Raw genomic sequence first — 26460 nt, forward strand, 5'->3', positions numbered from 1 at the left:
AGACTGAATCCCTAAAAAGATCTTAATGAAACTGGGAAGATAACCTTGTTGTACTAATATGAACTTATTCCAATAATAAAACCGGAGCTTAAAACCGTTATTCTGCTTCCAACCATGATAACACACTAGGCATAGGTATGGAAGAATATGGCGGCACATAAAGACTGAATCCCTAAAAAGATCTTGATGAAACTGGGAAGATAACCTTGTTGTACTAATTTGAACTTATTCCAATAAAAAAAACGGAGCTTAAAACCGTTATTCTCCTTCCAAAAAAGTTAACCCCTACATTCATGTATAGCAACTTTATGCCAAATAAATACATAAGTAAATAAATTGGTTATTCTGCTTCAAATAGAGTGAAGTGGAAAGGAAAACTAAATTAAGAAAATGAAACGGTAAAAATAATCTAAAATAGGCATAGGTATAGATGAATACGACTAAAATATCTACCATAGGCATAGGTATGGACAAAAATGAAACAGGGTTAAAGAAACATAGGGTTAATCAGTGAAACATAGGGTTTTAACATAGGGTTAATGAAACATAGGGTTAATCTACCATAGGTATAGACAAAAGTGAAACATAGGGTTTTAGTATTTTCCCATGGTAGGTGCGCCCCAGCTCTTACCCATGTGCTGACACTGCACTGTGTGCACAATTATTAGGCAAGTGAGGATTTTGGTCAAATCATCTTTCGGCATATTTTGCACCTCCGAGTTGTAAAAACTTGAATGCTTTTTGGATGAAGCAGATCAGGTGATGTGTACTTGTGTCACGAGGGAGGGTGTGTGTTACACACGTCCCTGGTCTGGGCTCTGCTCCATCTGCCCCTGTCCACTGACCTCTCTGGTGCTTCATGTCTGGCTTTGCAGGTGACCTGGCATGCTTCCATCTGATGACTTGTCTTGCCCTATTTAAGGGTTTCTAAGACACATACCTGGGCCTTGGTATTGAATCTTAGACTAGACTTGCAGTTTGTGTGTGCACAGCAACCTGGCTGCACGCTGCAGGTTGTCTTCTGTAGACCAGTAGCTTCTGACACCTCTACCTACTTGTCTGCGGCTTCTAGTGACTTTGGAGTCCTGTTAGCTATCTGTCCGTGGGTCTCCTGGACCTCTACTCTGTGTCCGCTTCTGGTTTTCAGAACATCTTCCTGGCTGTGTGCGGCTTCCTTGGTTGCTGACTTTCCCATTACTGCGACATGTTATTTGCTATCTACCTATGGTTTTCTGCATTCCACATGCTTTCCTGATGTTCTCTTTCTGCCTGTCATTTCCTGCACTTCACCTGGTTGCGTGCAGTTTCCTGATGCCCTCCGCGAGCCTGTGATTTCCTGTACTCCACCTACTTTGCCTGCGGGTTCCTGGTATCCTCTATTTGTCTGCTGCTTCCTAGCATCCTCTGCTTGCCTGCAATTTCCTGACATCCTCTGTTTGTCTGCAATTTCCTGGCATCCTCTGTTTGCCTGCAGTTTCCTGGCATCCTCTGCTTGCCTGCAGTTTCCTGATGTCTTCTGCTTGTCTGTGGTTTCCTGCACTCCACTTGCCTGCCTTCGGGTTTCCTGAGGTCCTCCTCCTGCCTGTGGTTTCCAGTATTCCAACTGTCTACCCACAGTTTTCAGTGTCTACTACAGTTTTCAGTCCCTCTAGTACAACCTGCTGCATCGACGCCTGTAATTCATGTGCCCACATGGACCGTGGGCTTAAAGAATCCACCTCACCCAGTGAGCCCCTTGAACTTCTTGTAACAGCATGACTTAAAAATTTGAGCACTAGAGATGAATTGTAATTCGCTTCTGTGCAAATTCAGCAATATGCCACCATATCTGAATGATAATGAGCCATTAAAATGTAAAAAAAAATTAAAAAATCATTATACTCACCTCTCCGGTCACTGTGCTACTCACCTTCACACGTCTGGTCCTTGCTGCACCTTCCGATCTCCAGCTGCTCGCGATGGAATCTTCAGTCCACTCTGCCAGACTTCCAGGTGTCATGTTTCCTGAGAGGGTTCTGCACCTGCACGATCACTGACCTCCCATGAGCTTCCACAGAACCCTACCAGGGGTGCAATGACAGCCAGAAGTCCAGCACAGCGCAACAGGACTAAAGATTCCATCACGAGCGGCGGAATCATGGAACATGAGGCAAGGACCAGACCGGTGGTGGAGACTAGTGGTAGCCAAAAAAAGAGATTTAACTGACTGAAAATGAAAAAATATTTTCTTGCTCTGGAGAACTTGTCTTGTCCGTACATCACACTGACACCAATGGGTATAACTATGGCTGTACCTGCCATAGCAGCTGTTTTAGGGGCAGGGGGCAGGCACAGGTACAGAAACACTGCATCTTTTTGTAGGGGATAACACATTGGTGACTTTCTACTATTTGGCACTACTATATAGGTTTATTGATATAATCAAAGCAATTATTTTTTCCTACTCATGCAGCAGTTCCATTTCTTTGGAATCCCATCTCACTTTGCTGTGGAGTCCAATGAATGTTAGTTACACCCCTGCTGACATCCATATGTTTCAGTAAACACTATGTATAACTTTTTATCATTTTAGCAGACTATATATTTGCTGCCGGGTTTCACCTATAGTTTACAGCAGATCGATGAGAGGGGCAGTGGCAGGACACCCTCTAATCAGCTCGACATTGGGATCCTTCTGTCAAAAATCGATTGTCTTAAGTGGACAACCTTTTTGAATGCAACAGTTAAAAGCCCCATTTATATAAATACATGAATAAAATAAAATAACCAGTTTGTATACTTAATGATTTCCTTGCAGATATTTTAGACGTTAAGCCTACAACAATAGATTGCACTTTTGTTCCAGTTCTATGAGTGATGTTAATCTAATGTGTCTTTCAAGCCTGAAGCTGTAATGATAGCATTGATTAAATTACATTGTAAAATGTTGCGTTCACATACAAATTGTTTCAATGTTGTACATCTGTATCTTCAGCTAAATGACGCACATTAGTTCATGCTTGTCTCATCAAGAGTCAAGTCATCTCTCAGAGAGCAGGCAGCGATGGTTCTCATGCCAGGGAGAACCTGCAGATAACTCTAGTTGGGCATTCTGATATATTTCCAACCCTAGATTTAATGGCGTACATAGACGCTAGAGACAAAGATTGGTGCCAGGTTCTGCCACTCAGGACAGTAGGGCCGTCATTTGTTTTTATCTATTTTTAAAAAACTCTTGGACTTGGTCAATTATCAACCTCTGTTTTTTTTGGAGAGGAGAGTCCTCCACAAGTTATTGCCACCTACTACCAAACAGATTGGAACCAAGCAATGCCAGACTCCTGTCTCAAAGGGTCTCATTAAAACGGAAAACTTTCTCCAGATATATAAAAATAAAATACATGAATCACCCATAACTAAGGATGAGCGGACCTGTGGAGGTTTGGGTTCTTGTACCCAACCTGAACTTTAGTCCAACGTTTGGTTCGGGTACCAGAACTGTACCCAAACTTGAACCAGAACCCGAACCCCATTGAAAAAAATGAGCACCTGAAGTTTGGAGCTGGAAAAGTCTCTCTCTCTTTCTCTCTCTCCTCCTGGACTTCCCCCAGAACTCAGAACATTGAAACGGACATCCGGGAGAAGTCCGTGTTCGAACTTTAGCACAGGACACTAAGTATCTGTTAAGAAACCTGAACTTTTAAGCTCTTCTCCAGCCATTACGTTAAACCATAGAGAGATAAAGTTAATAACTTGGAGTATTGTCTAATTACAACAGAATACAATCAAGGGGTAAGATATATTTGGCACAAATTGAACAGTAAATTTTTGAAGTTTATGTGATAAAAACTGGAAAAATGGGCAAGACTATATGGTTCAGTTTCACAGAAAAGTTATTGTAGGACAAGTGGCTGAAAAAGAAAATTGTCAGCAATGATAGAAAGGTTTAAGAACACACAGGTTGTCCTCTGACCTGTCCAAATCCCCTCTAGTTGGTCCTACAATTCATATGGATGTTATTTTGACACACTGGCAGACAAAGACAAATAAGGGCCCCTGGGCAAGAACAATATATGGGCCCTTTGCAGTCTAATAGCTCATAATAATACACAATTTCATTTACGGCTCTGGCAAAAATTAAGAAACCATTTTCAAATGTTCACTTTGCCTGATTTTTCTCTTTATAGGTATATTTTTGCGTAAAATGTAAATTGTTCTCTTAATCTACAAACTTCTGACAACATGTCTCCGAATTTCCAAGCAATACATTTTGTATTTTTATTCTGAATAGGAGAAATGGTCAAAATTAAAAAAAAGAAACAGTGCTTTCAGACCTCAAATAATGCAAAGAAAACAAGTTCATAATCAATTAGAAACAACAATACTAATGCTTTAACTCAGGAAGAGTTCAGAAATTAATATTTTGTGGAATAACCATGATTTTTAATCTCAGCTTTCATGCGTCTTGGCATGCTTTCCACCAGTCTTTCACACTGCTTCTGGCGCAAAAATTTAAGCAGTTTTTCTTTGTTTGATGGCTTGTGACTAACCATTAAACTCTTGATTACATTCCAGAGGTTTTCAATGGGGTTCAGGTCTGGAGAATGGGATGCCCATGACAGGGTTTTGATGTGGTGGTCTCTTAATTTTTGCCAGAGCTGTACTTTGGAGATGGTAATGGCTCCCTTACCTCTTGGGCCCCTGTGTGTCTGCACAAATTGCAGCAATGATATGTCCGCCCTTAATTTTACGTCTTCCATCTACTTAATTATTGTTTATGACCACAGATTACATCAAAACAGAGCTAAATCTTTATGTGTTTATAAATCAGCTGGGAGAAGCTCAGAAAAAGACTGATAAAAAAGTTACGCACTCCCCATCGGACTGCTCTCATTGACAAGTTCTCAGACATTTGCAGCCAGCAATAGAAATAGACTGTAGAAGGCAATCTGTGAAACGTTTTTCATAGAAAAAAATAGTAAAAAGGAGTTTTAGTCCAAAATATATGCATTTAAAAAAAAATACCCCCAAAGGTATCCATAGCATTTAAATCATGTTTGCCCCTCAATAACAAAGATGTAGCAGGTATACAGCAACAGGACCTCCTTCCATCACCTTAACTCGAGAATTCCAAAAATGTAGGGAGGGGAGATCCAAAGTGGTCAACTATGTACTCTGCCTCGTAAAATGTGTTTAAAGGGGGAATCTCGATTTGGATATCCAGCCCTTGTGTAACTGCTTAGTTGTACGTTTGTTCACTATTTTGCAGGTGTTATTTACAGAGAGAAAGGTGAGAAGGACGCTTTGCTTTGTGGTAACAGCTCAGATGCTGGGTAAGTGCATACGGTAATTAATAAACTGCCTTTTGTGATTTAAGAGATAAGTTTAGGCAGTGTCCGATAATCCCGTAATCCAGTGGTTGGTTATTAGCCAATTGGTAAACAACTCCATATTTGAATAGGTTTATCTAATAGAGGTGAAGCTACTCACGCCTGGGCAATAGCTCAATTTTATCTTCGACCCCCTCCTCCAAGCCAATAACAAATTGAAAATCCTTTCTTTAACTGTGCAAAAATCAGACAAAAAAGAGTGAGTCATGCCATATGATCGTCTGAGAAAATAATGACACTATATACTGTACACACATGATCACAGCATATACTGTACACACATAACCACAGCATATACTGTACACACATAATCACAGCATAAACTGAACACACATTATCACAGGATACACTGTACACACCAATACAGCTTATACTGTGCACACACAATCACAGTTTATACTGCACATATAAACACAGCTTACACTGTACACACAAACACTGCACACAGACTATACCCCCACCACAGATTGGCAGATTTCTGCCTATGCAGAGTGTACACAGAAAGCTGCTAATCCTTGTTGGCGGGGTTTAGAGAGCTCAGCATTCAGAGATCTGTTAAATGTGCAGCAGAAAAAAACAGGGATTTTATCAAAACTGCATTAAGCATACCAGTAAGTGATACATCACAGGAATCAGGATTTCAGCCCCTACACCATGCTGCTCTCAGATTACGTACCAAAAACTTTGTGAAAGATTCACTTTAAACATTTCCAGAAACGTTAGTGACTATGAGTTTGTCCGGTGGGCTGGCGTATGTGCTAGCGATATCACTCACAGAGCAGGGGGGGTTGCAGATTGCAATTGATGTGATCCCAGTTACCAAGCCACTGAAAATAATCTACAAGGATCCATGTGTTTAAATTGTCAGCTTCTGTTCTTACCTTAAAGGGAACCTGTCAGCAGGATAGTGCACAGTAACCTATAGACAGTGTCAGATCAGCGCCGTTGTGCTGATTTAAATGATACTTTGGTTGGTGAGAGCCGTCTTGTGGTTATTGTGTAAACTCTTTCTGTTTTGAGTTAATGATGATATGCTCGTGCTCCAGGGCGGCCTGTTGGGACGGGGAGTCTTCACGTGGTGCTCTGATTAGGTATTCATAATGAAGACTGCTGACAGGTCACCGATCCCTGACACCGATCCCTGACACACTCAGTGACCTGCTGTCACAAGTGTGTCAGAAGCTGCAGACAGTCGCACTGCATCTAGCTGCACAAGGTCTCTGCGTTTGCTTTGCAGACACATTCTTAACCCTTCTGACACTATAACTGAGTGGAAACCTTTCTATGGCTCTAATTGACACACATGGACTGGGTGTTTATAGACTCCCAGCCTGCTGCTGGAAGTTGCCGGTGATATTTCCATTTCCCCTTGTTGAGGCTTGGAGCTATAGCAGTCGCTATCTTCCTCCTTGGTGTTACCAGAGGACGTCTGTGTTACATCTCTGAGTCTACTCAAGATAAGTGTTCCCCTTGTTGGTCTTTCCCCATCTGTCTTTAGTTGTAGTGGGGATTGACTAGTGTTTATCCCGTCCTTCTCTAAGCAGGACTTATTGCCAGGGTCAGGCATGGATTAGGTTCCTGCTCGGCAATAGGTGCAGAACCTATATAGAGACATTTAGGGCAGACAGGATAACGTTAGAGCTACCTAGGCATCCTCACACTACCCTTCTCTAATGTTGGACTCCCTTCCTCTCATCCCTTCATGTTGCACTTAGTCTTTCCCACACTGTGACACCGGCCCCCTAATTTACATAATGAATATTATATCTCTTGGGGGGAAAAAAAAACCCTTCTGCAGGCAGGCGCCAGCGGTGGCACCTGCGTTGCAGCATAATCGCATGTGTAATGTGCCTATAATGAATTTCTTTGCTGTTCTCCTGATATTACATTAAAAAATCCATTTGAAAATGGCGCCGTCTGCACCTGCACAGTAGCAGCTATCAGTGATCCGAAAGTGGCTAAGGCGAAGGTGCCGGCGGCGCCATCTTACTAGAGAGAAACATTTTTCCTCCTCCAAGATGGCATCGCTGCAACTGAGCAGGCACGGGCGGCGCCATTTTCAAACAGAATTTTTTTTTTTAGGAATATCAGAAGAACAGCAAAGAAATTTATTTTAAACACATTACACATGCGATTATGCTGCAGAGCAGGTGCGTTGCCACGGCCGGTATTTTTCCCAAGATACTGTATATAATAATAATGTAAACTAGGGGGCAGGTCAGTGAGGGATCAGTGACCTGTCAGCAGTCTTCATTATGAATACCTAATCAGAGCACCACATGAAGACCCCCCACAGGCCGCCCCAGAGCACGAGGAGATCATTAACTAAAAACTGAAAATAAAGATTAAACAACAACCACAAGACGGATTTTACCAACCAGGGTATCATTGTAATCAGTATAACGGCGTTGATCTGACACTGTCTGTAGGTTACTGGGCACAATACTGCTGACAGGTTCCTTTAAAAATGCAATTTTTCTTATTGTAACAAGTGCAATAATATGTCCTTGAGCAAAAAACCTAAACTTTATGCAGCAGGAAGAGTTGTAACGACTGACAAGTCTAGATCTACAGTATTACCCATGACAACCTCCGCTCTGCGTCACTTGTGCCAGTTTTATGATTTAGTAAATGTCAGGTACGTTGCCATCTGTAGTTCATGAGCGGAACTGCAGTTTTTGCTGATGCAGATTTTTTCACCATTCAGTGATTTACTTTATTATTTTACTATACATCAGACTTATAATACAGCACGATATATCATTTCATTTAGTCAGTGCCCGGAATCGTATACGTGTTTGAAGGTCGGAAGGAACCCTAACTACGGATATACAAGCTTTGACACTTTTGGCTGGGCATTTTTATCTCTCTTTCGACTGATGACTCAGGACGCCTGGGAACACCTGTATATGAAGGTATGGTATGGATATGAATACTGCGCTTTACTGACTGTTATAATATATCATGATCAAGGTTGTTAGGCAGCATTCACACATGGCGGCAACTTCCTTGCCATAGTGCTTCAAAACCGCTGTGGAATTGTGGGCACGCCTTATCCACAGTGTTTGGCTTTTAGATACGGTACTTTTTGTTTTCTTACACATTCAATCTTGATGTTGTCTGTGGTCATAAATCAACTGAGAGCAGTTCAGAAAAAAATAGACAAAATAATTACAAACTCCGCATCAGACCATGATGGTGGGATGATTGACAGATTATCAGTTAACTCATTCTCCAGCCATCAATAGACAATGCAACCCATGCAAAAAATTTTAATGAAAACCAATTACAAAAATGATTTTTAGCTTCAAATGCATGCATTTTAGTAAAATAAAAATTGTCCTAGAAGTTGGACAACTCCTTTTACAATCTCAGCCATAGAATGGCTACAGTTTGTATCAGTGGTGCACACAATCAGAAAAGAACCACTGCGCAAGAACAGGATTTGGGCCCTTTGCAGTCCAATGGTTCTGCTATGTCAGAAGCTCCTTGCTGCTTTGGAGATAAACATTGGCCCTTAACCTCTTAGGGTGAGTGCACACGCTGCGGATTCACCTGCGGACTTTTCAGCGTGGATTTGCAGGTAAAACCGCAGGTAAAGTGACCTGCGGTTTATCTGCGGATTTGCCAGCGGTTTTCATCTCCTTAACATGTGCCTCCCTGTTTTTAAAGGGACCAAAAGTAATTGGACAATTGACTCCAAGGCTATTTCATGCATAGGTGTGGGCAATCCCTTCATTATGTCATTCTCAATTAAGCAGATAAAAGGCCTGGAGTTGATTTGAGGTGTGGTGCTTGCATTTGGAAGGTTTTGCTGTGAAGGAAACAAGCGGTCAAAGGAGCTCTCCATACAGGTGAAACAAGCCATCCTTAAGCTGCAAAAACAGAAAAAATCCATCTGAGAAATTGCTACAACATTAGGAGTGGCAAAATCTACAGTTTGTTACATCCTGAGAAAGAAAGCACTGGTGAACTCATCAATGCAAAAAGACCTGGGCGCCCACGGAAGACAACAGTGGTGGATGATCGCAGAATAATCTCCATGGTGAAGAGAAACCCCTTCACAACAGCCAACCAAGTGAACAACACTCTCCAGGAGGTAGGCGTATCAATATCCAAATCTACCATAAAGAGAAGACTGCATGAAAGTAAATACAGAGGGTTCACTGCACGGTGCAAGCCACTCATAAGCATCAAGAATCAAAAGGCTAGACTGGACTTTGCTAAAAAACATCTAAAAAAGCCAGCACAGTTCAGGAAGAACATTTTTTGGACAGATGAAACCAAGATCAACCTCTACCAGAATGATGGAAAGAGAAAAGTATGGTGAAGGCGTGGTACAGCTCATGATCCAAAGCATACCACATCATCTGTAAAACACGGCAGAGGCAGTGTGATGGTTGGGCATGCATGGCTGCCAGTGGCACTGGGTCACTAGTGTTTATTGCTGATGTGACACAGGACAGAAGCAGCCAAATGAATTCTGAGGTGTTCAGAGCCATACTGTGTGCTCAGATCCAGCCAAATGCAGCCAAACTGATTGGTCGTCGTTTCATACTACAGACGGACAATGACCCAAAACATAAAGCCAAAGCAACCCAGGAGTTTATTAAAGCAAAGAAGTGGAATATTCTTGAATGGCCAAGTCAGTCACCTGATCTCAACCCAATTGAGCATGCATTTCACTTGTTAAAGACTAAACTTCAGACAGAAAGGCCCACAAGCAAACAGCAACTGAAAACCACCGCAGTGAAGGCCTGGCAGAGCATCAAAAAGGAGGAAACACAGCGTCTGGTGATGTCCATGAGTTCAAGACTTCAGGCAGTCATTGCCAACAAAGGGTTTTCAACCAAGTACTAGAAATGAACATTTTATTTACAATTATTTAATCTGTCCAATTACTTTTGGTCCCTTTAAAAACAGGGTGGCACATGTTAAGGAGCTGAAACTCCTACACCCTTCATCCAATTTTAATGTGGATACCCTCAAATGAAAGCTGAAAGTCTGAACTTCAACTGCATCTGAATTGTTTTGTTTAAAATTCATTGTGGTAATGTCTAGAACTACAATTAGAAAAATGTCGTCTCTGTCTAAATATATCTGGACCTAACTGTATATCTATATATTATAGGTAATTCATTAGCTTTTTTATGTCCTTACTAGTGATGAACGAACGTGCTCGGAGATACTCAGATACCACTCGATCTGGTGCTCAAATGTGAAGCTTGATTCCCCGCCCCACATGTTTGGCGCCTATTACACAGCCAAAAAACATGCAGGGATTGCCTGCCAGTCACTAAAATACTGTAGCCATCTTGATAGAGGCATTACTGTGATTGGCTGGCAGCATTAACTCATCAGAGGCTATTAAAAGACAGGCGCACCAATGCTTGGCACACTGAAGCCATTGCATGGTTCAGGGACAATTGTGATTGCTGGGAAAGAGCAGTTATCCAGGCCTGGGTGTGCACAGTTTAACTAATCAGAGTCCTCTAGTATTGATACTTGTGCTGATGCTGAACGATCATACTAAGGCTGAGTTCACACGTGGCGTTTTTTTTGCGTTTCCGTGGCGGTTTTAACCGCGCGATTTTGCCTCGAAAACGCGAAAAATAAGCATCCCATGCATTCCTATGGGATTCCACAATGCTGTGCTAATGCTGCGGTTTTTACTGCGGCGGAATCGCTTCACGGGTAAAAAACGCAGCATGCTCATTAATTTCGCGGAATCACAGCGATCCCGCACCCATAGGAATGCATTGTTCTGCTTACTTTCCGCATGTGGCTGTGCCCACCATGCGAAAAGTAAGCAGAACATTTGCGGATGGTACCCACGGTCCGGAGGAGAGGAGACTGTCCTCCGGGCTTTGGGTACCATATCCCTGTAAAAAATAGAATTTAAATAAAAATATTGTTATTCTCACCTTCCAACATCCCGCGCAGCCTTCCCGCCTCTCTCTATGCTCCTGCTCCCAGTAAGCCTTTGCGAGTGATGACGTCCGTTCTCGTGGGATCGCGAAGTCCCGCGGTCATTCGCGCGACGTCATCGCAAATGACAGCGAGACGTCGCGATCCCGCGAGAACGGACGTCATTGTGGTAATTCGCGCAAAGGATTACTGGGACCGGGACGGGAGGGTGGAGAGAGGCAGGAAGGCAGCGCGGGACGTCGGAACGTGAGAATAACAATATTTTTTTTTATTATTTTTTACATCCTATCTTTTTACTATTGAGGCCGCATAGGCGGCCTCAATAGTAAAAAGTTGGTCTCACTCGTCAAACACTAAGTTTGACGAGTGTGACCAACCAGTCAATCAGTTCTCCAAGCGATGCTACAGATCGCTTGGAAAACGCTAGCAATTCTGCAAGCTAATTACGCTTGCAAAATGCTAGTTTTCCATGGGAAAATCACGGGAATTTAAATACGATTTTCCCGTGGAATGGAATTCCGTAATTCTCGCGGTAATTTCCGCGAGAGTTCCGTTACGTGTGAGCCCAGCCTAACAGTCATTCTAAGGGCTAATTCTGTGCTTTGCTGTTTGTATCAGATACGTTCTGTATTTAGCCTACGGACAGTTGCAGGAGCAGGGAGAGTGGCAGAATACAGCCTCTAGGCAGGGCTTAGGGCTTGGCAGACTAAATATATAGCTGCTGCACGTGACCACATTTTTTCTAGGGGGGTGAAAAATTGAGTATATAGTCATCCATACAGTATAACGTGCTTAGTGTGCTACATTACGGTGGTATATAGTGTTGAGCATTCCGATACCGCAAGTATCGGGTATCGGCCGATACTTGCTGTATCGGAATTCCGATACCGACTTCCGATATTTATTCAATATCGGAAGTCGGCATCGGAATCGGAAGTTCAAAGTTGACGTCATCATGATGCGCGGTGTGTGCGCATCATGATGCGCCGTCATTTCGGGCCTTCCGGGGGTCTCTGCCGGCCTGCCGGGGGGCTGTGTGGACTGCCCGGGGTCTGTACCGGCCTGCCGGGGGGCTGTGCCGGCCTGCCGGTGGTCTGTGCACCCTGTGGGGGTCTGTACCGGCCTGCCGGGGGGCTGTGCCGGCCTGCCGGTGGTCTGTGCACCCTGTGGGGGTCTGTACCGGCCTGCCGGGGGGCTGTGTCGGCCTGCCGGGGGGCTGTGCTGATGTCCGGGGGTCTGTGCAAGCATCGTCCGATGGGACTACAAGTCCCATCTGGCGATGCCTGCTACCATGACAGTGATTGACACATTAGCCAATGATGGGACAGTAGTAGTCCCATCATCCGGCTAATGTGTTAAATGTTAAAAAAAATTCCCACGCAGCAATGGCATAAAGTGAGACTAGGGACTTTTTTTTTTTTAAGTGGCGGAGGAATACAGTGCGGAAGGATACCTACCTTCCGTCATTGGATTCCTGCAGCCCGTAGAGAACGGCAGCAACAGCTGATGCTGCAGTTCTCTACCCAAGATCGTCGTGGGACACACTCGTGGACTGCTTCGGATCGTGGGTGAGTATTTTTGTGGTTTGTTATGTTAATATTTATTCCGTAAAAGACAATGGCTTCGGGGAACAATGTGACAAGTATTGGTAAGTATGTTACTCTATGTTATATATACTGTATGTCTATGTATGTATTGTATGAATGTATTGTATGTAGTATGTATGTAGTATATATGTGGTATGTATGTAGCATGTAGTATGTATGTAGCATGCATGTAGTATGTATGTAGTATGTATGTAGTATATATGTAGTATGTATGTAGCATGTAGTATGTATGTAGCATGCATGTAGTATATATGTAGTATGTATGTAGCATGTAGTATGTATGTAGCATGCATGTAGTATATATGTAGTATGTATGTAGCATGTAGTATGTATGTAGCATGCATGTAGTATATATGTAGTATGTATGTAGCATGTAGTATGTATGTAGCATGCATGTAGTATGTATGTAGTATGTATGTAGTATATATGTAGTATGTATGTAGCATGTAGTATGTATGTAGTATGTATGTAGCATATATGTAGTATGTATGTAGCATGTAGTATATATGTAGTATATATGTAGCATGTAGTATGTATGTAGTATGTATGTGGTATGTATGTAGCATGTAGTATGTATGTAGCATGCAGTATGTATGTAGTATATATGTAGTATGTATGTAGCATGTAGTATATATGTAGTATGCATGTTGCATGCATGTAGTATATATGTAGTATGTATGTTGCATGTAGTATATATGTAGTATGTATGTTGCATGTAGTATATATGTAGTATGCATGTTGCATGCATGTAGTATATATGTAGTATGTATGTAGTATGTATGTAGTATGAATGTAGCATGTATGTAGTATGCATGTTGTATGTATGTAGCATGTATGTAGCATGTAATTTTTTTTTTTTTTTTTTACATTCAACACATTAGCCGGATGATGGGACTACTACTGTCCCATCATTGGCTAATGTGTCAATCACTGTCATGGTAGCAGGCATCGCCCGATGGGACTTGTAGTCCCATCGGACGATGCCTGCACAGACCCCCGAAGCCTGCACAGCCCCCCGGCAGGCCGGCACAGCCCCCCGGCAGGCCGGCACAGCCCCCCGGAGCCTGCACAGCCCCCCGGCAGGCCGGCACAGCCCACCGGAGCCTGCACAGCCCCCCGGCAGGCCGGCACAGACCACCGGAGCCTGCACAGACCCCCTGGCAGGCCGGCACAGCCCCCCGAAAGGCCCGTACAGACCCCAGAGAGGCTGTACAAGGGAAAAACAGGATTTTTCTTATTCCGATACCGGAAGTCCCATAGACTTGAATGGGACTTCCGGTATCGGAATCGGCGATACCGATACTTTTTTTAAAGATCGGCCGATCCATTCCGATCCGATACTTTGAAGTATCGGACGGTATCGCTCAACTCTAGTGGTATACAAAACTCAAAAAAAAAGTTCACAAATGTTTCTGGTTTGAATTAGTCATCCATAGAGTTTAACATGGTAAGTGTTCTATCACGTTGATATATAAAACTCCAAAAAAAGTTCAAAATTTTTTATGGGTTCAATTAGTCATCCATAGAGTTTAACGTGGGTAGTGTTACATTATGGTGGTGTATAAAACTCCAAATAACTGTTCGATTTTTTTTCTTTAATTTGTCATCCATACAGTTTAACATGGTTAGTATTAGTGTTACATAACCGTGGTACATAATACTCCAAAACAAGTTCAGCTGTTTTGGGATTGAATTAGTCATCCATAGAGATTAACGAGCTTAATGTTACATTACGGTGGTATGAAAAACTCCAAAAACCAGTTTAATTTTTTTTTTTATTCAATTATTCATCCATACTGTTTAACGTGGTTAATGTTACTTTATGGTTATAAATAAAACTACAAAAATAATTTAAAAATGCTTTCTGAATTCATTTAAGAGTTTAACATGCTTGGTGTTACATTACGGTGGCATATAAAATTTAAAAAAAAGAGTTTAAAAAAGTTTCTGAATTGAATTAGTCATCCATATAGTTTAACATGGTTAGTGCTAATTTACAGTGATAAATAAAGGGCATGTCACACTAAGAGATATCGCTAGCAATATCGCTATAACTTGTGACATTATAGCGATATTGCTAGCGATATCGCTGTGTCTGATACTTACCTCCGACCGCTCCCCCGCTGGTTATCGCTGATCGCGCGAGAACGTCCAGGACCGCTTCTCGTCATCAGCTTCCTGCGGCGCTTCCTGCTGTGACGACGAGCGATGCGTGGAGCCGGGCGGGAGGACGCAGGATCGCCTGGTGTGACAGGTAAGTAGCGACCCCCGTCCCCAGCGATGTCGCTAGTGAGATCTGCCTGTGTGGCAGCTCACTAGCGACCACTTAGCGATGTACCAGCGATCCTGACCGCGTCATATCGCTGGTCGGGATCGCTGGTACATCGCTAAGTGTGACAGTACCTTAAAACTAAAAAAAAATTATTTTCTTTTTTTCTGGATTGAATTAGTCATCCATAGAGTTTAATGTATATTAGCTCAGAAAAATTATATCAGAAACTGAATTAGTCACAAAACTGCTCATAAACAAAATACTAATCCTAAAAATATGCTTTATTATTGAACGTTAAAACCATAAACACACGAAAAACACCACGCAAAGTATTTGCTGATCCAAATTAGAACTCTAATCACACAGATGAATAGGATAAGGGGATAGGTGGCCTAATTGCCCCTGTATGGCCCTTAACTTTCCCCTGCCTAACAGCGGAGGTTGGCACCCTCTTGAATCGCAAATGGCGCTCCCGCTCCACGATGGCTATCCCTAATCCACCCTATTAATTGCTACTCTTCAGGGCAAAAGTAAATACCAATAGGACAAAAGATGGTGGTCACAAACAATAATAACAGTCCTATACATCTAATTCCAATAACCATAAACCATCCCAAACCAACAGAAATCTAAATGACGAGGGTGAGGGGTATGCAACCAGTAACCGATAAGCAGGCTTATTTACTTTGTGGGGAAAAAAACAGGGAATTTGGCTTAGATTCCCTATTTAAATCAATCCCTGCCTACCAGCGGAGCTTTTTCACCCTACTTTAATATGGTGCCCCCGCACCACGTCGACTATCCCTCACTAACCCTATGTCTCGTACCATAAATCAAATCATAGGGAAAATGGGGCAATTAAGTAATGGACAGTTTGACCACTTAAATCATATTCCTCTCAAATGCCCAAATAGGGGTCATCATGAATGAAGACAATAAGCTCCCAAATGCTATCCCTTAATACACAAAGGGGCTAATAATCATAGAAGCATCAAAGATACAGTAAAAAATTAATTCACCATCGCTCCCATATGTCTATGCACATATCAAAATGCTAATCTTATTGCCATATTCCCTTATATTGCATGATGCCCACATTACAGATCAGCAAATATATATATCAAAGAAAACTTAGCTTATTGCTGACTTCAATCTTATCTCGCCTCGCCTCAATGCGTTTCCCTCCCATCCAGGGAGTTCCTCAAGAGGCGCATAATGATTTTTTTATATGCTCATATTGAACATCAGATATGGCGCCTGGTTGCAGGTATCAATAGGAATGTGATTTCCACCGGTTTTTTATAGTTCCCACGCCATGCACACACTGTTCCAGAGTAAAAATCCCTCAGTACCATTCTCCAGTTCATGTCCCCATATCCTATACTGCGCCTGCTCCACAATACAGACGCTAGAGGCTTTTCAATTAAGCCCCCTTCACTTCCTGTTTGCAGACGCAGCGCCTGTATGATTACCTCACACACCCCTCTGCGCATGTCCCGAGGTGTCATAACAGGCACTCCCCTTATGCCTATATGAGGCCACCAGTATTCCTCCCGTGGCCATTCTGCGCATGCTCGGGATTATACTAGTATCGCGCGGTCATAGATAACACCGCGCCTGTAACAGCGCATCTGCGCATGCTCGGGACTTCAACAGTATCCCGCGAGATTTCACTAGTATCGCGCGGTCGTGAATAACACCGCGCCTGTAGCAGCGCATCTACGCATGCTTGCACCATCACCAGTATCGCGCGGTCATTAATAACACTGCGCCTGTAACAGGAGGCCGCTAGAAACCGCCCCTTATGTCGGGCCACTGATACACGCCCATCAATCAGACAGCGCATGCTCGGGGAGTATTTCACAAGTGATGGGAACATCATCATATTGTCATACCTACCCTTTCAGTACTATAGTGAGGGTGGAACCTAAAGCAGTGCGCTCTGTGCCACAAAAAATAACATCCTGCATAAAAGGGGGTTCAATATTGATGTATTAAACACAGTTTGATACCGACCACCCTGATAACCCAGATCACGGCTGAGAACTACATATTTTCATCACACATGCGCAAAGCAAAAAAATTAAAAATAAATAGTTAACCCCCAATACTACCCTGACCCCCGAGCAAAACACACAAGGGGGGGGGGAATTCAGTTCTACAGTATGGATCCTCGCACATAATGACACTTTATATCACAGACCCTAGATGGTAAATAATCCCAAACATATTGGACATTCTAGAATATAATAGATAATAATATGGATATTCTATAATTCATAACAACCCCAAGTATATTGGATATTCTATAATGTAAAAGATAATAATATGGATATTCTATAATTCATAGCAAACCCAAGTGTTATTATGTAAAGAGATAACATCACCATATGGGGTGTTATATGCCTATAAAGATAATACCACTGTATTCCAATCATTCCCCCACCAATGGTATTGAAAACAGGGGGAGGGGTTTTAAAGCAAAACCTATTTCTCACATTTCTAAACCAATTCTGTATGGTAAAACAAAAAATGATAATTCATAAGGGGCCAGATAAAAAAGGCCCACAGGTTTCCACAGATCATCTCATAGACCTATGATGGGCTCAAGGCTCTTCTGTATTTATAAAAATGAGGCAAAATATACTATATAGAATCATCTTATCCTCCACTCTTCAAATGAAGCAACCGTATGTTAGTCGATCATTCAATCCCCTCGGGGCCATGGACTCCATTTTAAAGATCCAGCGTGTCTCCTTCTGTAAGATCAATCTATTCCAATCGCCCTGTCTACCATTTTGTTTTACAACCTCCAAAACGAGAAATGAAAGGGCCTCTCCATTACCTCCATGTCCCTCCCATATATTGCATGGTTCAGGGACAATTGTGATTGATGGGAAAGAGCAGTTATCCAGGCCTGTGTGTGCACAGTTTAACTAATCAGAGTCCTCTAGTATTGAAACTTGTGCTGATGCTGAACGATCATACTAACAGTCATTCTAAGGGCTAATTCTGTGCTTTGCTGTATGTTTCAGATATGTTCTGTATTTAGCCTATGGACAGTTGCAGGAGCAGGGAGAGTGGCAGAATACAGCCTCTAGGCAGGGCTTAGGGCTTGGCAGACTAAATATAAAGCTGCTGCACGTGACCACATTTTATTAGGGGGGTGAAAAATTGAGTATATAGTCATCCATACAGTATAACGTGCTTAGTGTGCTACATTACGGTGGTATACAAAACTCAAAAAAAAAGTTCACAAATGTTTCTGGTTTGAATTAGTCATCCATAGAGTTTAACATGGTAAGTGTTCTATCACGTTGATATATAAAACTTCAAAAAAAGTTCAAAATTTTTTCTGGGTTCAATTAGTCATCCATAGAGTTTAACGTGGGTAGTGTTACATTATGGTGGTGTATAAAACTCGAAATAACTGTTCGATTTTTTTTCTTTAATTAGTCATCCATACAGTTTAACATGCTTAGTATTAGTGTTACATAACCGTGGTACATAATACTCCAAAACAAGTTCAGCTGTTTTGGGATTGAATTAGTCATCCATAGATATTAACGAGCTTAATGTTACATTACGGTGGTATATAAAACTCCAAAAAACAGTTTAATTTTTTTTAAAATTCAATTATTCATCCATACTGTTTAACGTGGTTAATGTTACTTTATGGTGATAAATAAAACTACAAAAATAAAAATGCTTTCTGAATTCAATTAAGAGTTTAACATGCTTAGTGTTACATTACGGTGGCATATAAAACTAATTAAAAAAAGTTTTAAAAAGTTTCTGAATTGAATTAGTCATCCATATAGTTTAACATGGTTAGTGCTATTTTACAGTGATAAATAAAACTAAAAAAAAGTTATTTTCTTTTTTCTGGACTGAATTAGTCATCCATAGAGTTTAAAGTATATTACTGTAAGGCGGCAAGGGTGGTAGTTGTGGCAACGAGCTGTAGTGTTCCCACACCCTGGCACCCCACAGATGAAATATAATGTCCCTTCTGAAGTGTGTATAATGTGCGCAACAATACACTCAGATTAGTTGTCAGAGTCCCCTCGTGTCCTGTCACTCTGGCTCTGTATCCACGAGCTTAACACGCCATTTCAGAAACAAAGTCCTTTTTCAACAGTTCAACTTTCCTTAGCAGTAGGGTATCCATCACATATGCAGCACAGTGTACACAGAATAGCATCTCTTCAGCTTTCCCTGCCTTCCCGGCAACCTCTGTTCCTTCTGTCAGTCCCTGCCTCGCTTCTGGCAATCCCTGCCTCGCTTCTGGACAATTTCTCTCTCCTGTCTGTGCCTCTAGGCTCACCAGCTTCCTACCATTCCCTTGTCAAAAGGAAAAGGTGCCAGGCTTGCTGTCTCAGCTTCACCTTCCCCGGTCCTCTTCGGGTTGGTTTCTATTCAAGCTGGTGACCACCTGCACGCCACTCAGCCTGGGACCCCATCCTGCCTTAGCAGCCTTATCCCCACGGCTAGCAGACTGTCTCTTTTCACTGCTGCATCCTGACTGACTCTCACCAGGAAGTCCCTGTCTATTTCCCCTGCTCTATGCTGCACTGTTCTGTAGCCCCTCCCAACAGGAAAACCCCTATGCCAACTAAATCTAAGATAACAATCCTATTTCCTATCTTTAATGTGCCCAACTAATCTAACCAAACTATTGTCCTATGTTATCTGCTATTCTATCCCTACTTCTATACATGACACATAAATACATCCATATTACAGTACATAAACAATACAGCAACAGTACATTAACATTAGTAAATGACAGGGTGCTGCATCTGATACATGTGTACAGTGTCCACAGGGGCAGAAGACACCTGATGGAATCTGTCACCTCCTTACAATATCCTTGGTAAATAAAACTAAGTTAATACAACCCCAGGCCTTGGAACGCAAAAGAAAGTTCCTAGCCACCAACCCACAGGCACAGATGCTAAACGGTCACATTTTCAGGCTCCATGCCATAGACATGGAGGATTTCTGCAGATTCATGAAGGCAGCTGTTCCTCGGTACTCGGTCCACAGCCACCACTATCTCTCATGGTATGCCATCCCCGCCTTGTACCAGCACAAGTTCAGGAACATCACCATTGCCCTTACTTACGCAATTACTGGGCATGTACACTTACACTATAGCTTGCTGAATAAGCATGCAACCGAAGATATTCGCTCAACTCTACACTTAAGGACAGACATGTGGAAAAGTGCTTGTGGCCAGAGACATTACATTTCCATAATGGCACACTGGATGAACATTGTGGAGGCTGGGGCCGAGTTCCATCCTCACTCGGCACATGGGCTACTGATCTCAAGGATTGCTGGCCCTGCTTTTAACAGGGTTTCCTCCACCTCCTACACCAGTTCCTGCACCCCCTCTTGCTCCTCCTCATTCCCCATCTCTGATTTGTTATCTCAGAGCATGTTGTCCACATCAGGTGGAAGCTCTGCAGCACTGCCTTAAGGGCCTGTGACACTAAGCAATATCGCTAGCAATATCGCTATAACATCACTGGTTTTGTGACGTTATAGCGATATTGCTAGCGATATCGCTATGTCTGATACCTACCTTCGACCGGCTCCCCCGCTGGTTATCGCTTATCGCGCGAGAACGGCCTGGGCCATTTCTCGTCGTCAGCTTCCTGCTGGGCTTCCTGTGGCGCTGACGAGCGACGTGTGGACGTGGGCGGGAGGACGTCAGGATCGCCGCGTCTGATGGGTAAGTAGCGACCCCCGACCGCTGCTATGTCACTGGTGAGATTTGCCTGTTTGACAGCTCACTAGCGACCACTTAGCAATGCACCAGCGATCCATATCGTTGTCGGGATCGCTGGTGCATCGCTTAGTGTGACAGTACCCTTAGAGAAGTGGAAACAGGCTCTGCTGAAGCTAATTTGTCTAGTAAATAAACTGCACATCACGGCAGTGTTATTAAAAGGAATAACAGAGTAGACAGTTCTGTGGCTCTCGCCGCTGAACCTATAACCAGGCATGGTCCTGTGTGATAATGGCTGTAACATGGTGGAGGCTGTGAAACTTGGCAAGCTTACACACGTACTATGCTTGTCCCACTTGCTAAACTTGGTGGTTCAATGGTTTCTGAAAACCTACCCAGATTTGCCAGAGCTTCTGGTCAATGTACGCCCATTTATGCCAATTAGCTATAGTTGTTGCAGCCGTGGCAGTGCTGCAGCAGTGAATGCAAGTGCCAAGTTACTGAATGGTGTGCGAAGTGACTACGGGTTGAAAATCCATACTGCACATGCTTGCAAGTCTTTCTGAGTAGCAGAGGCCAGTTGTGGAATACCAGCTCCAACACGCCCATCGATATTCTGGTCAACCTCCGCACATAACTGAAGAATGGGAATGGATGTCTGACATATATGCAGTTCATCAAGACTTTGAGGACTCCACAAAGATGGCGAGTGGCGATGACGTCATAATCATCACAACGATCTCTTGTCTGTGCCTACTTAAACAGATGCTGCTTACAATTAAAGCTGAAGCTTTGCATGCGGACCAGGTGGAGATGGAGGAAGACATGAGACAGAGAGATACTACCCAGCCTTATCTGCTCAGTGTGGATTGGCAAACAATGAGGAGGTGGGGGATGCGTAGGAGGAGGAGGAACAGGAGCTGGTTGCTAATGCAACAGAGGCTAGTACCTACACAAGCTCCCATCTCTCCTACAAGGATGGGCTGGAGAGGGGAAAGGTAAGGAAGAGATGGAGGAGGAGATAGAGAGTAGTCATCATTTTGGAGACAGGTAAGTGTGGAAGTAGGGAGCGTGGCACATATGGAAGACTTTATGTACCGCTGCCTTTCCCTTGACCCTCGTTTTACATTCATCTTGGCCAAAAAAGAGTACTTGTTGTTCACCCTGCTAGACCCACGCAACAAGAGGAACCTTGCATCTCTCCTTCATGAGGCGAAATGGTCTACAAAACTGGTGCTATACCAAAGGCCATTGGAAAATATGTTGAAAAAATTCCCATCAGACAGCGCTAGCGGCAGGAGGAAAACTTCCTTTCCCAACCAAAGAGGAGAGGCGAGGCAGACACACACCAGGTACAGCAGAGGCAGGGGTATACTGTCAAAGGCCTGAGTCAACTACATGACACTCTCCCAGTGTCCAGGCCCTGATGACTGGGTATTTTTGACAAGGAGGGAAAAGTTTTTAAAGATGGTCAAGCAATATCTGGCTGACAAAATCAGCGTACTCCCTAATTGCTCTGCAAGCTTCAGCTATTGGGTCTTAAACTGAACACCTGACATGCCTCTATGCCTTAGAGGTGTTGTGCTGCCCTGCCACTAGCATCTTGCCTGAGCGGATTTTTAGTGCTGTCAAGGGGTCACAACAGACAGGCACATTTACCTGTCAACAGAAAATGCTGACAGGTTCACTCTGATAAAAATGAACAAAGTCTGGTTTAGTCATGGCTTATCCACACCACCAAATGACAAAAGTCATGCGCTGCGACCGTTACAGGAGCCCGCCGAACATACTGTGCCTCGCGCGCCTATCTCTCCTCGATACTGGAGACCACTGTAACCACCACGCCATACAGTCCCCATGGTCCGTCCTCCTTGATGAAGACCACCCAGTCCCACTCCTGAAGGGGACCGTCACCGGAAATTGATTCCTCATTCACATACACTCGGTCACTGCTCTCGGCCTTTTTGCTAGCTGCATCCTCCCGAGAAAGTCCTCCACAAGACCTAAGAGCCATGGCACGACTGTTCCTCGTTCGGACACGTTCGACTTCCCGTCCACTTCTTTCTGCTGTTGCTGGTCAGGACTCTCATGGTCTCCCATTCTACCACTCCCATCACTTTTTTACCGGCCGATTGAACGGAAACCAGTCTTCCGGGAAAGTCAAGCCATCTGTTTCAGGCTTCTCCTCCTCGGCTTCCGTACTCAACAGACCTCCGGGCCAAGTATCCTTCTTCATCTGTGACAGGGATTGCTCCCAGTCCTGCTGACTGATGCCTCCTCGGAAGGACATACTGCGCCGCTGCATTGGGGAAGACGACTTGCTCTGCAATGGCGACTCTCTTCCGGATACAACGTCCTTCCCTTCCAGACCCCACCCATTCGAGGGTGGAGCCACAACCAGCTGCTCCGCCCATTCGGCTTCAGACTCCTCCCATTCCTCAGGAATCTGCTGCATGGGTTGGGGCTTCTTCCTTCGCCGTGCCCATCAAAGGTGGCCACCAGTTACCAGGGGACATGGCCTCGGCTCAGGCCACTGCTTCTGCCAAGCTGGTCTTCATGCTCTTTTCTGTTCAGGAAGCCCACGATGGGTGGCACCGCTCCCATGTTTCTCGCCATCATCCGCCATCTTTAAGTCTCTAACGGCCGCCATCTTTGCCTTTTTCGGGGTTCTTCTTCTCTCTGCACACAAGGAATCGCCATCCTGCTGACAATTTTGTGAGGAGGCCAGGGTGGTAATCATGGCAAGGAGCTGTGGCATCACCACACCATGGCACCCCACAAAGGAAACATAAAGTCTTGTCTGTTGTGTGTGATATGTACTAAGCAGAACACTCACATTAGATTCTGGGGTTCCTTGAGATTCTGCAATCCCAGCTCCAGATTCACGGTTCACACAAACAACTCCAGACTCCATTTCCATACTCAACAGTTTAACTTTAGTTGAAAACAGGGTTCTTGATACAGACGTAGCACAGTTCACATACAATGGCATTCCTTGAGCTATCTCTGTCTTCTCTGACACGGCTTCCGTTCTGAAGGCACTTGTATCCCTGTCTATTATGACAACTTCTGTCCCACAGATACTCTGTTCTCTTCTGGTGCATCCGTGCCCCTAGGTCCACCAACTTCCTCCCATTTGCCCATGTCCGGTTTCAATGGGAATAGGTAAAAGGCGCGCTCAGATCTGCCTAGTCCCGGCCGTAGGCCCTTTGAAAAGGTTACTGCATAAGATGATGACCACTCACACACTGCTCTGCCTGGGGTCCCTTATTTCATCAGCAAACTTGACCCCCACGGCTATCCAACTGCCTTCTCTCACTTCTGCATCACTACTTCTCTCTAAACGAAAAGTCTTCACACTATCACTCATTACACTGCACTACACCCATCTGTAAATCCTCCCAGTCTGGAAAACCCCTAATGCTAACTATGCTTGTGCTGGCACTCTCATTCCTTATCTCTAGTATGCCCCACTAATCTATACCCACTATTGTCCTATGCTGCTGCTACCTTCTATCATACAATATATCTTTCACTAATCCTATACAAGATACATGTAAAGTACATACACATTAAAGTAACAGTAAATGAATACATTAACATTCATAAACTCTATGGAACCTCAGGTATTTAATGTGAACACTGTTCAAGGAGAGGGAGGCACATGACGGCCTCTGTCACCCCCTTACATAGCAAAAACACAGCAGATTTTCAACTCTGAAAATCCACTGTGATTTACAGCAGCAGCAGTGTGCATTCGGAAATATCCACAGCATAAATTGAGAAGCACTGTGGATTTAAAATCTGTATGTCGGTTTTTCCTTGGGATGTCATGGTGTACTCTTAGCCATGCAGTGTGGTTTAGGACACTATTACCCTATTTTCGATACTATAGAGCCCCCACAAAAAAACTAACCCTCAAATGGAGTCCAAAGTCGCAATTTCCATAGTCTATGGTTTCATCAGAGACAAGTTGGAGCCCAAGCTATTTGGGTTAGAGGTGTTACCCCCAATGAAGTCAAGAATGGGTGTCCAAAACGTGATGAGAACCATAAACTTGACTTCACCATTCTCGCAAAAATATTTTCAGTTATTTACCACTAAGGATTTCTATGTGTCATTTTCCCTGTGAGAGGTCTGCAGCAGAAATGCAATGTGGGAACATACCCATAAAACATGCTGTATGGCAAGTTTAAGATAGGTGATATGATGGGCCTAGGTGGTTTTGGTAATGATCCAACTGCTCCAATAAAATAAAAAGGGAATCCTGTGTTCACTTTCTCCCAAAACCAAACAACATCAGTAAAAAAATAGTATAAATAGAGCAATGGTAGTGTATATCTGCTCCACTCAAACCACAGGAGAAGGGGCTTCGACTATAGTGCAAAAAAAATTCATATTACCGATCCCTTGCCGATCGCTTGGCGGTGCCTATGTGGTTCCCTGATTGTTTCTTTTCTTTCGGCTCCATCACTGTTGAATCAACACGTTGACCATTGCAGCCATTCATTTGCTCTAGCCCTGACCACGCTGGTGTCAACAAATCACTTTTACAGCCAATATTTACATGTCGCTACATCACTTTTTCAGTAAAGACTGTTAGGAAAACTTTGACAAGGGAACAGCAGGGAATTGGCACAGTACATTACAAAATTGCTATCCTTATACCAATGCTTTGCATTTTTCTACAGACTCTACGTGCTTCTGGAAAAACCTACATGATCTATTTTGTGCTGGTGATATTCCTTGGCGCTTTTTATTTGGTAAATTTGATTTTGGCTGTGGTTGCTATGGCTTATGAAGAACAAAATCAGGCAACTTTACAGGAAGCTCAGCAGAAATCTGAGGAATTTAAGAAAATGATGGAGACTCTGAAAAAACAACAAGAGGACGCTCAGGTAACTTGTACAGCACCAGCTGCCAAACCTATTCATGAAAATTAGCTGAGAAGCATTTCAAGATGAAAAGAACTTGATACGTTGTATGTTTTTTACTTACACTTTTACAGGGAATCTACAATTTTTACCACTTTGATACATTTCCGTCACAGTTATTTTTTTCTTTTTTTTTCTTTTTTTTCATCCAAGACCCAAGAACGAGTTATAGCTTTTAATTGTATCGTAACTATGTAAAAAAAGACATTGATTGTAGATCTACTGTAGTTAAGCAAATTTTTTTCAAAAATGAGCATAAGTTTCTTAGTTAACATTTTGATCAAAGTGTATAAGTCCACTGCCACGTCACAGTAACTTATTTTTAAATGGATCCTTACTCTATTAGATGTAGTGCTGCATGATGACCATGGCTGCCACGAAATTGCACCCACAGGAAGAGCTACCCAAGTGCTCCACATCACCTCTGCTGCGAGGCAACCTTTGGTCCACACCACCCCACATATACAGCACAACAGCATCAATGGCTGTCGCACAACAATAACACAACATTTTTCATGCCCCGAATAATTTACTATATAAGGTACTATAAAACGAGGGATAAAAAATTATGGGGTGAAATGGTAAAAAAAATTGAATTCTATCATTTTACCCA

The 26460-nt window shown here is 43.2% G+C and overlaps 1 protein-coding gene across 3 annotated transcripts in view; it reads left to right on the plus strand.

The window, feature by feature from the left end:
• The window catches only part of LOC141049368 (sodium channel protein type 2 subunit alpha-like), a 263234-nt gene that overhangs the window by 127852 nt on the left and 108922 nt on the right, over positions 1–26460 (plus strand). For all 3 annotated transcript variants that reach the window (XM_073545767.1, XM_073545765.1, XM_073545766.1), the window contains 3 exons: positions 5249–5312; positions 8143–8284; positions 25605–25811. In XM_073545767.1, coding sequence (XP_073401868.1) covers positions 5249–5312; positions 8143–8284; positions 25605–25811 — 413 coding nt within the window. The remainder of the gene's footprint in view (positions 1–5248; positions 5313–8142; positions 8285–25604; positions 25812–26460) is intronic.

This window comes from Dendrobates tinctorius, unplaced genomic scaffold (assembly GCF_039654945.1).
Source record: "Dendrobates tinctorius isolate UK_male_01 unplaced genomic scaffold, ASM3965494v1 ptg000143l, whole genome shotgun sequence".
In the NCBI taxonomy this organism is placed as follows: domain Eukaryota; kingdom Metazoa; phylum Chordata; class Amphibia; order Anura; family Dendrobatidae; genus Dendrobates; species Dendrobates tinctorius.